The sequence below is a fragment of the Peromyscus leucopus genome, chromosome 3, assembly GCF_004664715.2.
Source record: "Peromyscus leucopus breed LL Stock chromosome 3, UCI_PerLeu_2.1, whole genome shotgun sequence".
Lineage (NCBI taxonomy): Eukaryota > Metazoa > Chordata > Mammalia > Rodentia > Cricetidae > Peromyscus > Peromyscus leucopus.
This window is the reverse complement of record NC_051065.1, coordinates 113,395,876-113,408,526: the sequence shown is the minus strand read 5'-3', so window position 1 is coordinate 113,408,526 and position 12,651 is coordinate 113,395,876. Positions and strand designations below refer to the sequence as shown.

Sequence of the window (12,651 nt, the reverse complement as noted above, 5' to 3'; positions counted from 1 at the left end):
TGTTACAGCTCTGGCTGTCCTAGAACGTGCTTTGTAGACCAGTCTGCCCTTGAACCCAGATCTGCTTGCCTCTACCTCCCAAGTGCTAATTCTAGAAAACTGTTCCAAGCAATTTTTCAAGCAGTCTCTCCAGCTTGTTTTATGACTGCATTGTATTTCTCTGCACAGATTTAGATCACTACGTTAACGATACCTTATAAATATTTGGGTTATTTCCAGACTTTTGGCTATCAAAATGAGTACTTTTTATACATAGGTCATTTTTCAAATGTGCAAGTTCCTCTCAATAAGCTCTTCCAGTGGGAAAGGGTAGCTGTTCAATAAAATTGCTGAAGTGGCCTCACGGCCCGTAGTGCCCTTGCCTGGTATGTGAGCATGACTGTTTCCAAGCAACTTTGCCAGAACCGTGCATTGCTGAACTTTACATGCTTTTTTTTTTTCCATGCTGAACTTTGCCTTTGCTTCTTCTTGCAGGGGTCAAGAGAACTGGCTGCAGCTAGACCACAGAGTTCTGGAGCATGATTTGCCTAAGAAGCCTGGCCCAGCTATCCTGCACTTTGCTGTCAGGTATGTGTGGGCACACCCAGCATTCACCTCCTGTTTTATTTTATTTTTATTTTTCGACATTTCTAGTCATCAGAGAAAGTGAATAAAAAGAGAGAAGACCCCGTGAGAACATGACCATGTGAAGGAGATTGTCTACTGTTGCCATAGATACAGTGTAGAGTTGTTTTCTTTGAAGATAAAGGAGGGAAGCATCTTGCTTTATTCCTCAAAGATTCTTAGATTAAATATAAGGCTGAGTAACCTAAGAGATGTGTTTTAATGTTTAAGCCTTTTTTTTTTTTTTCAATTCAATAAACTGTTAGGATTCTTCAAATCTGAAATCTGGCAAACATTTACTGTTATACTTTATGTTGGGATAATGTGTTCTAGAGATGTGGAAACAATTGCGTTTTATACAGTTCTATAGCTGAAATGGAAGTTACAATGCCAAGCAAATGCCCAGAGAAAGGATTATCCTAACAGCTCAGAGACCTGAATTGTTTCGTACAGGGACAGACAAGGATAACTCTCACAGTCCTTCCTTGACATGTTCTGTGAGCTCTGTTTGGAGAAATCCCTTAACAAGATACCCAAACTGATACCGTTAACTAAATTGGGGATTCTCAGAGCTGGCCCAGGAAAATATTTTAGCATTAACTACTACCAATCTAAGAGAAGTAGAGTGCTCAAGACTAATCATCTTGCCCTCTCCATAGCTTCAGATACAAAACATTACCAATGGAGCCCAAAGTCCCTCCTGTAGTAGCCCTGCCCCCACCCCCTTAACTGATGAACCGCTTTACAACAAATTTGTATTGCCGGTCGATTTTTCAAATCAATTTTATTTTCATAAAGCTGATTCAGAGGCCTCAGCCAGGAAAGGCACTTGCTGCCAGGGTGACAGCCTGGTTTGGATAACGGGGACCTCCCCAGTGGATGAAGAAAACCTGCTCCGGACAGTTGTCCCCTGACATCCACATGCAGGCACAGACACAAAATAAATAAGTGTAAAAAATCATTTTCAGCTAATTCAACCAGAAGAATCGTCCAAGATCAAGTTGAATTTTAATGATGAAGATGTGTCTCGTTTTATACTATGATATTGGGGACCCCACCCCCACTCCCCTTCCCCTCCCCCTCCCTTCTTTCCCTACTTTTCTTCCTCCTTACTATAATATTGAGGCAAAGTAAGTTATGATGAAATTTTACAAATACTATTGTTTCCTTACCTCATCTGCTCCCTGAAATTCAGAAGCACAAAGATACTGTATCTTACCCCTTTTTAAAGTTGTGGTTCTTACAGGCATCAGCTACTCAGAGTTGCTGAGCCTTAGCTTGCACATCATGTGTTCACAGCCCTGGGAAGGGGAGGGGCGTCTTGTTCTTGTTGGTGTTCATTTTCTCGATTTTTGATTTTGGGGCTAGAGAGATGGCTCTTCCAGAGGACCTGAGTTTGACTTTTAGCACCCACATGACGGCTTCAAACCATCCATAACTCCAGTTCCAGAGGATCTGATACCCTCTTCTGGCCTCCATGATACATACGCAAGCAAAACACATAAAATTACATTTTTGGCTGGGTGGTAGTGGCACACTCCTTTAATCTCAGCACTTGGGAAGCAGAGGCAGGCGGATCTCTGTGAGTTGGAGGCCAGCCTGGTCTATAGAGCAAATTTCAGGACAGGCTCCAAAGCTATACAGAGAAACACTGTCTAGAAAAAAAAAAAAAAAAAAAAAAAACAATTAAAAAGTTACATTTTTGATTCTGAGATCTGCATTGGATTTTTTTTTTCCCTTGCCCTTAACCCTATTTGTTGTTGGGTGGTTTTTAATGGTGCTAGGGATTGAATCCAGATCTTGCTTATCCTAGGTCTATGTTCCACCACTGAGCTGTGCCAACGCCTCAGAACATCTGCTAATGCCCAAGAAGGGGGGCACATAGAGATGACTTATTTAAGTGTAATTCATAGCTGGAGAATTGCCCAAGGATCCTAAAGAAAACCTGGAATTTACTGAACCCCAGTGATGTGAGGCTGGTGTGCCCAGAAACAGAGGAAAAGGAGGCACAGCCAGAGGCAAGGAGAGAGCTGCCTGTCAGTGGCTGAGCAGGGGTCAGAACAGCAAAGGGAAAATGGCTAGCTGCAAATGAGGTACCTGTCCATAAGGAAGGAAATCATCACCGTGAACATGTCAAACTCAGACAACACAGGCTGAGCCGTTCCTCTCCACCAGTCTTCAACCTGGAGCTCTCCCACCTCTCAGTTTCCCACCTTAGAGGACGGGCTGTGTAGTGGCTTACTGTTGACATCTTATGAAGGCCAGAGAACATCAGCTGTCCAGCCTCCTGCAGGCATGGGCTGTTCCTGGCTCCGTTCAAATCTGGGCACCGTCAGCACCTTCTACATTCATCTGTGGGTGCACGTGCCATGTTTCTGCTGCATCATGGCTCAGCCAAGCATTGTGTCTTTGGAGAACCTTAACAAGTGTCATTTATTCAGTGACCACACTTGTGTGCCTGTTCTTTGACAGCTGCTGTGGTCTAGCGTGTGTCTGAAAATTCCAGAGCACAGACGCTGCCTCCCCTTCCTGGCCGCCTTTCACAAGGCCGCGCTATCTTTTCCAGCAGGCTCCTGGGATTCCACAGCAGTTGCTGGCTTGTTCCTGGGGCTTCAGGCCCTACTTAGCATGTTATCTCAAATGTCCTGTAACCACTTGGTGTTCGCTTTCTCCTCTCTGCTGGCATATCTGAAACCCTTATCAAGGCTTTAATGATTCATGTAATTCAGCCTCCCAACAAGACAGTGATATCGTCATAGCCTTTATTATTCCAATTAAGTAGCTGCTGTTGCTATGGTTAAAGAAATGAATCCTGAACGGACTTCACTGAGGTCACAGAGTGGAGACCCCTAGTGCAGGGACAGCTAGTGAATGGCTTTTGTCACACACACACACACTGGTTTGTCAGAGGGTCTCACACCTCCAGTTAGAAGACACAGAATTGTTGGTGACATTTCTATCTGAGGAAAGAACCCATTAGGTTACCTGTGTTGACTAGAGAATGCAACCAGGTAATTCAAACTAGAATTAAAAAAATAAAAAACTGTTTTTAATAAAAAAGCTTAAGTGTGATGATGCTCACTTGTAATCCCAGCTCCAATGAGGCCAAAACAGGCGGATCCCTGGGGCTTGCTGGCCAGCCAGTCTAGCCTGCTTAGTGAGCCCCAAATAGGGAGAGACTCTGTCTTGGCACTGGGTGTGGGGGGGATACACACACACACACACACACCACACACACACACAAATGCAATCAAGGGTATTATTTGGTTATTTTGATCTTTGGACACTATAACAGTATCTGAAAGTTCAGGGGCCCTTGATACATGGACACTGGGTAATGTGCTGGGGTACAGGTATAGGGACCCTCATGCATAGACACCAGATAATATACTAGGAGAGCACAGGAGCCCCTCATGTGTGGATACCAGGTGATATGCTGGGGTACAGAGTACAGGGACCCCTCATGCATAGACAGCAGGTGATGTGTATCTACACAGCACACACACACACACACACACACACACACACACACACACACACGCACGGATGTCAGTGACATACCAAGATATAGAACATGGGGGCCCCTCATGCAGGGACATCAGGACAGCATACAGGGGCCCTTCATACATGGCCATCTAGGTAATGAGTTAGCACGCAGTCAGAAAGGATCCCCTCTGGTGGCCACACATTGCCAGGATGCATATCACTGTTAATCTTAATGCAAACAATTGGAAATACCCAAATGCTGACACCAGAGATAGGGTGAGCAAGTTCTGGCATCTTATAGCAAGCTGTAAGAGGGAGGTGAGAGCATATGCTGTATTTCAGTGCCTCCAGAGGGAGAACCGGGACCCAGTGTAATCATATTGGGAAAATTGTCAAACTATGCACTAACTCTCCCCTTTAGAACCAAAGCTTCCACCTCACCCTCCCTCAGTCCTGGCCTGGGTCCTGCCTGTGTGCCATGGAAGATACTTCTCCCGCTGTGAATCACAACTTCATTAAGTCACTGTTCTCAGGGATGTCCTCATCTGCCTTGTCTCCTGGGCGCCTGCGTGATGAGGCAGGTTGTGTCTGAACAAATAGAGAATCAGCATGTATTTATGACGGATGCCAATAGATCCTTGAGAGAAGCTCAGGATGTCTTTGTTAAGTTGGTACTTTTTAGAAATATTTAAGGGCTGGGGAACCATCTGGAAGGAACTACACTGAGCCTCGAAGAAACATTTCTCATTTCCTTCTTTCTATTCGTCATTTATTGTTTCTGCTCAGGAGAGACAACCGTGCATGAGGAAACATCTCTGCCATGCTCATCTGAAAGTGGACAGCCATTCCTTAGTCTCTTGCTGTGTCCATTCATCTGGCAGCTACCCTGGGTCTGGTCGTGTGCTGATGCTGGCGTCGCAATGATAAATGATAGGGATAGAATCCTGCTCTCACAGCCATTGGGGGGACATTGGCACTAAAAAAGTGAATGTGTAGGGTATTTTATGGAAGAGATTCTGGAAAAGGAAAATGCTTTCAAGATGGAGAACAGGGAATGTTGGTGAAGCCAGGGCTGCTGTGTTAATCAGAGTGGTCCAAGACATCTAACCATAGAAGCTGTTATCAGCAAAGACCTGGAGATGAGGCAAGGAGGTATCAGATCTCTGGGGAGGTTCACGCCAGGCCAGGAGACTAGTAAGTAAAGCAGGCCAGACAGTGGGAACATACCTGGTAGGGAGTGTGTGTCTGGAGAGAACCCAAAGGAGGGAGTGGGGTAGAAGGTGGCGGCAGCGGCTTGGAGTTCAGGGGCAAAGCACTGGGCTTGTGGGACTTAAGAGAGTAATTGGAAAGTCTCTATAACAGACTCACTGTGGCTGCAGTGTTGAGTGGAATTGGGGAGTGGGCTGGGAGGAGCCAAGGTAGGAAGGAAGTTGTGAAAATCTGGGAAAGAAGTGAGAGAGGGGAGGGGAATGTACTGCATCCCACGCTCCAGTAACTTGGAGATGATGATGATGATGAAGGAGATCTTCAGCAAGGTCTTGTGAGAATGCAAGAGAAAGCAGAGGATGTGAACTGACCTTACAAAACCGTATGCAAATATGAAAAAAAAAGTCGTCTTTTTTAGCTTTGGGTTTAAGGAGGCGGGGCAGGGAGGGAGGGAGGGAGAAAGGAAGGAAGGAAGGAAGGAAGGAAGGAAGGAAGGAAGGAAGGAAGAAAGAAAGAAAGAAAGAAAGGAGGGAGAAAGAAGGAAGGAAGGAAGGAAGAAGGAAGGAAGGAAGGAAGAGAAAGAAAGAAAGGAGGAGAAAGGAAGGAAGAAGGGAGGGAGGTGGGAGGGAGAAAGGAAGGAAGGAAGGAAGAAAGAGAAAGAAAGAAAAAAAAAAAAGAAAGAAAGAAAGAAAAAAAAAAGAAAGAAAAAGGGAGGGAGGGAGGAGGGAGGGAGGAAGGAAGGAAGGAAGGAAAAAGGGAGGAGGGAGGGAGGGAGGGAGGAGGGAGGGAGGGAGGGAGGGAGGGAGGGAGAGAAGAAACACTGTATGCTTTTGCTGAGACGTTTCTTCTTTCCTGTACTGTAACAAGCCCTGTAGTAGGCAACAGTCTGAACACCAGACATGAGTTGTCACATTTACTCTGACCCGGACATGGCAGTCCTGCCAGTGGGGGGCAAGTAAGTGAATCTCTGCCTTACACCCTGACCACAGAGGAAGCCGCTCCGACACAGAACGCTTCCCCATAGAGGAGGGAGGGGAAAAATCAAAGGAGAATCACACAGCATTTTGTTTATGATTTCAGCATTAAACATTTGCCCCTCCCATTTACCAAACCTCCAGGATATACGTTCAATGTTTGTATAAGGGCCATCAAGATTGCTCAGTGGGTAGAGGTGTCTGCTGCCGAGCCTGAGTTCAGTTCCAAAGATCCATGTGGCTGAAGGAGAGCATGGACACTCACAAATTATCCTCTGACACGTGTGTGCATGTGCACATACATTAAATAAATAAGTTTTTGAAATTTTGAGACAAAATTTAAAAAAAAAAAACATGCCTATGACCCATTTGTGACTGGGCCAGTATAATTTATGAATGTGAACCACCTCCATGCGAGTGCAAACTCCCTCAGACTTCTGGGGGGACTTCTCCCCCAGATGGGTTGTTGCTATCCTACAGCTGTAAATTATCTTTGGCAAACATGCCTTTTTGGTAATGGAGCCCAGATGTGAACATTTGAAAAGCTGATAGTGAGTGAGCTATTACAAGCTTGATTTAAACAGGAGTGCAGGGACTTGCCTGACCTCCCTGGAAAGACTCCTAATCCCTCAGGGGAGGGCAGTGGGGCTGGTGCAGGCTGGTACCACCCTGATCCACCCACTGGGACCTCAGGACCTTTCACAAGCCTTGTGCCCTGAATAGCTCTTAGGTTCTTCATTCCTTTTTTAATGAGTCTTTTTCTTCCCCCTTCTTTCCCTCCCCATACTTGCTCTATCCCAGAATATACATGTCCCCTCTGTGGCACCCCAAAGCATTGTTGGGGACACTCAGGACTGAGCTTGGAGGAGAATTCTGTTAGGAAATGTGAGGGAAAACTGCTACCATCTTGTCTGAATTGTTGAGAACAAGGAGCCTTTGAAAGCCTCCTGCATACTACAATGCTTTGCCATTGTCCTCTGGCCTGCCTTTGGAAGTTAGGCCTCTGAAACAGATGAGCAAGGACCAGCTATGGTGGCACACATCCTCTAATGCCAGCATTCAGGAGGCCAAAGAAAGAGAATCTTGAGTTCAAGGCCAGCCTAGGCCACAAAATGAGAACAAGGAATAAGTTCTACTTTAGGGAATATCATGACTACAATAGTGGCTTCATCACTCTGCTAGATATTATAAACAAAAACAAAAAACCTTATTTCTATATTTGCTATTTATTTGTAGACTGCAGTAAAGAGATTTGTTCATGTGGAAAGATGCTTCAGGCAAATTCTGGGTGGAAAAAAAAAAGATCACAAAATAAAATATGCAACATGAAAGTACTTTTGTTAAATATATGAACACATTGACAAAGAAAGAGTTTCAGGGGCTGGAGAGATGACTCAGCAGTTCAGAGCACTGGCTGCTCCTTCAGAGGACCGGGGTTCAATTCCCAGCACCCACATAGTAGCGAACAACTATCTTAAATTCCAGTTCCAGGACATCTGGCATCCTCACACAGACATATATGTAGGCAAAACACCAATCCACATGAAACAAAAATAAATAAATCATTTAAAAAGAAAAAGGAGTTTCAGGTGTTAGCAGGGGTTAAATTTCAGAGTAGAGTGACTCGTGATGAGTTCTTGACATCTCTTTATGCTCTTCCTGCAATGGACAGCAGTAAATCACATGAACAAATTGTTTTTTAATTCAAGTGCAAAGAGTAATCAAAAGACTCTCTACCATGGCTGTGACAAGATAGCATGAATTATCTCACAGCCATTGAGGAGGAGGTGAGTGTAATATGCCATGGGGAAAACCACCTTTTTAAAGAGGAATGTGATCTAAAAGTCCAAAGGACGAACAGAGTCTCCCCTCCTGGCTCAGCAGAGGGTAGCAGGATGTGAATCTTTCTTTGGCCCTGAAGTCAATCCCTTCTGGGTTCAGAACATCCCAGAACCTGGAAGTAGCTATGAGTCATTTAATGTCAGTCGTGACCCTGTCAGTGGCCAGACCAGTTCTGAACTTCCGGGTGATGTGTGTCGGTTTCCACTTGTGAAGTTACACCGTCCTAATTCAAATTCAAGAAAGACACAAAATCTCCTGAACTCATTCCCAGTTCAGATTCAAGTTTCTTACAGATTTACATCTGTGCTCCTCAATCAAATAGCAGGCTGTGTCTGCTTACAGTAGCCAGCTTTAAAAACAAAAACAAAAAAACAAGCCACAAACAAATACTACTCTCTCGTGTGTGCTCTGTGTATGTGTGTGCTCGTGCGCGTGCGTGCATGCGTGTGTGTGCACACGCGCGTGTCTCAGGCCAGTGAAGAAAGAAACATTAGGGTGCCATTTAAAAAAAAAGACTTAGTATTTTAAAGGGTAAGAGAAACTATAGAATAAAAAGGTAGAAAGCTGGGGCCGGTGATGTAACTGAGCAAACAAAGGTACTTGCCCTGAAAGTCTGGTGAGCTGAGTTGAACCCCCAGAACCCATGTCAAAGTGGAAGGAGAAAACCAAGTCTACAAAATTGTTCTCTGACCACCACATGCACGCTGTGGTAGCCTGAGCACACCACACACACACACCTACACACACACACACACACACACACACACACACACACACACAGAGGAATAGCAAAGATAATCAACTTTGAAAGTTAAATGTGTGCTCTTTCATGCAGGGTTTCTCAGGAGCTGTTAGTTGGGGCCAGATTGTCTTTGGCTGGCTGTAAAATGCTGAGAGGCATGCCTGGCCTCATCCATGGCTGCCAACACCCCTGCCCCAAGGTCTGATCATCAAAACTCACCCTCCACATCTCTCAGGCCCCTACCTGGACAGCGGGCTTTCCCACTGTCCTCGTTCCTGGGCCAGCCTTCTCACTCCCCAGTCATGTAGCTTTGGTGCACCTCGCCAGTGAAATCGAAACAGGTGCTGCTAATCTAGCTTGAGGGTCTGTCGGATCATCACATGATAATGATGATGGAGGCTTACACAACACGTGTTAGGTGTTTGTATGTTTTAAACCACAGAGTCTGTCTGTCTCCATGTACTGAGGAGGTAGGACAGCCATTAGGTGATATACAGCCTTTCACTGTGAAGGATTTGAGCCTGTCCGGTTTGGGGCTGACCCAGCCCCCTCTGCGTGGGGTAGAGCATTTGTCTTCCTTACTCACCATCCCCAGCTGTCCTCTCCCTGTCAGACATGCCTTCCCGCTCCTCTTCTCAGACCCTTGCAAAACCTTAGCCTCTTGTTTGCCCTCAGGAGGTTAAGAGCCCCCTGCTTTGAAGAGACAAGCACTTAATAAACAGTCCCTAGGGATGCTCACCCCTGTCCCTAGCAGGTCACAGCAAGTTCCTCCACTCCTCACACAAGGTCACCAGCCTTTCTAGAGAGCTTGGAAAACTGAGTTTCTTTTGAGGAGAAGAGCCAGAGGGCAGGCCCCTCCAGGCTCAGCTGATGTCCTGCCTGGCTCCCCAGGCCATCTGGAAATGCAGGAAGGAGGAAGAGGAGGAGGTGCAGAGGAAGAGAAACCAGGAATTCTTCTCCTGGGAATTTTCCAAGGCTGCTCCCCTCACAGAGATGAAAGGCAACACACTGGACTCCCTTCCATACTACGACTACATAACAGTGGAGAGAAAGAGATGCACTTGGAGACCAAGAGAGGCTTTTAAATTACAACTTGGTGTTCCACTTGCATGGCGGAAGGGTCATGGCTGCACTGAAGGGTCATTACAAGCAATCAACAGGGATCAATCACCTTGCTCAGAATGTGGATTAGGATCTAATGAGACTTCTGAGGCATGTGGCTACTGTGAGTTCTCTCTCTCTCTCTCTCTCTCTCTCTCTCTCTCTCTCTCTCTCTCTCTCTCGTGTGCGTGCATGTGTGTATGTGTGTGTGTGTGTGTGTGTGTGTGTGTGTGTGTGTGTGTGTGTCTGTATTCACCTATGTAGGTGCCTGTGGGTAAGTGGATACACCTGTATGTGTAATTGGTAATTGAGGCTAGAAGACAACAAGTACTCTACTGCATGGGCTATCTCCCCAGCCGGAAGTAAGTTTTTAAAATTATCCACCGCCACCCAGAGAAACTAGAGTGAGGTGTGTTGATCTGGCCCCACCCCTTACCAGTCATCAACTGAACAATACAAAGTGATTGAGTGACTCTTGCCCACTTTACCCCTTTAGAAGATCATCACTCAAGCCCAGCCATGACCTTAACAAAGAAAGAGAATGTGCTCACTTGAGGAGAGCAGAAGTCATGGCTGACCAGGCAGAGGTTTGTTGAGCAGTATTTTCCCATCCTGTCTCCAAGGGAGAACCACCAGCCTTAAGAAGGAAGGCAGAGAGTAACCAATCTAGAATCAGCTGAGGCTACATAGTAAGCTCAGGGGCAGCCTGGGCTACATGTTTTATGAGCCCCCGGCATGTACGCTATGTCATAATCCATATGCCACCCACTACGTTTGGCCCACGTCAGATGTCATGGAGGTCTGAAAGGGAAGAGAGACCCTGAGAGCCAGACTGATGGCCTGAACTCTGGAGACAGACCTATGTAGGCTTTGAGATATAGACAAGTATCCACCCGGCCCCACAGCATTGCTATGACCGCTATAGATAAATGCCAGACACAAAAATGGTGGCTACCCAAACATCAGTGACCATTCACAGGAGAGACCACACAAACAATTCCTGTGTGTGTGTGTGTGTGTGTGTGTGTGTGTGTGTGTGTGTGTGAACATATGTGCATTTGGAGGTCAGAAGTCAACCTCAGAAGTCATTCCTCAGGTGATGTCCATCTTGGTTTTTGAGACTGGGTGTTAATGGCCTGAAGCTCACTGAGTGACTAGGCTGTCTGGCTAGCAAGCCCCAGGAATTCACCTGTCTGAAATGAGTGCCACCACACCCAGCTTTTTGTTTGTTTGTTTTTTGGTTTTTCAAGACAGGGTTTCTCTGTGTATTTTTGGTGCCTGTCCTGGATCTCACTCTGTAGACCAGAGCTGGCCTCGAACTCACAGAGATCCACCTGCCTCTGCCTCCCGAGTGCCAGCCGTCTTTCCATGGCATTGAGATGTCATGTTCTAGAATCCCTTATGAGTGATTAGATGAACCGTGAGGAGTGGGAACCTGTTGGGGAAGGAGCAGGAAAAGTAAGGACTGGAGCTCCCCCAAGCAAATTTTCTTGCCAAGAAATTATCCTTTATCATGTTTCTGACACCTATTCAAAGAGCCAGGGTTGGTTCTGAAGCTGAACGTTTAGACTGACCCTCAGAGTCACAGAATCCTGGTGAAATTCCTTATAGTGAACTCATAGAAAAGAAACACTGTCTTTTGCAAAAGGGGCTGAAGCAATAGGTGTTGTGCCCGTTAGTGAGTCTAGAGAGTCATCATTCCTGAAGACCATCTGTCCTTTCCACACACCCCTTACACCTGAAGTTGTTACAACGACATCCCCTGCACAGGATAGTGGACTCAGAGAGCTGGTAACTGGATGCCTGGTTAGTGGGCAGAAGCACTAACCAGGGAAGAACATCGGAGGTTAGTGAGAAATAGGTAGGGGCTTGTTTGCTGGAACTAGGATTCAGTCAGGGGCCTGGGCATCAGAGATGAGCCCAGTGTCTGGTATGGAGGGATCTGTTCACAGCTGGAAGAGCTCCAGATCCATCTGGTGCTGCTGGGCCACCAGCAATGTGGGTCCTTCAGTTCTCGAAGCCTGGCACAAGGACTATGTGGGTTGGTATGTCCTCTGCCTGGAATGACCTCCCTGCCACTGTCACCAGCTGACCTCATACATTCTTTAAGACTCAGCTCAAATGCCCCCTATCCCGTGGTACTTAGGTGATGGATTCCATTTTGGCAGCCCATTCCCTCTTATTTATCAGTTGAGTTAATTACATCCCTCTCGTAGGCTCCCATGACACTGTGTTCATGGTGTATTTCATTGAGATTGTTACTATAGGAAAGAGTTATATCACATTTGCTTGAGACATAAACTAGGAAGTCTGCTCAACTCAGTTTGAATCGTGGCTCCACCACTTTCTACCTCTGTGGCCAAGAGTGGAGAGCATCACGTCTCTGTTCTTCAGCCTTCTCATCTGCGGTATGGGTTCAGGATTTGCTTCCTACTGTATCTAGTTTTACTGATGAAGAAAAAAAATAATGTCTGTTGAAGAACGCTGTATATTGCTGCTAGTACTTAATAAGATTCTTTGGTTGCCAGAAAAATGGGTTCCAACTGCAACTAACATAGAAAGAAAAACCATTGCAGGAAAATTAATCTAACGAAGCCTCAGAGAAGGCAGGGTTTTGGTGACTCTGGAGAGCAGGGACACGTTAGGATGCTACGAACAGGACAAGAAAGATCCAGGCGCTTTTATTGTTGGTCATTC

General features: G+C 46.0%; 1 protein-coding gene across 8 annotated transcripts in view; it reads left to right on the top strand.

The window, feature by feature from the left end:
- The window catches only part of Frmd4b (FERM domain containing 4B), a 334,065-nt gene that overhangs the window by 214,568 nt on the left and 106,846 nt on the right, over positions 1–12,651 (top strand). For all 8 annotated transcript variants that reach the window (XM_028855580.1, XM_037203941.1, XM_037203942.1 and 5 more), the window contains one exon: positions 475–567. In XM_028855580.1, coding sequence (XP_028711413.1) covers positions 475–567 — 93 coding nt within the window. The remainder of the gene's footprint in view (positions 1–474; positions 568–12,651) is intronic.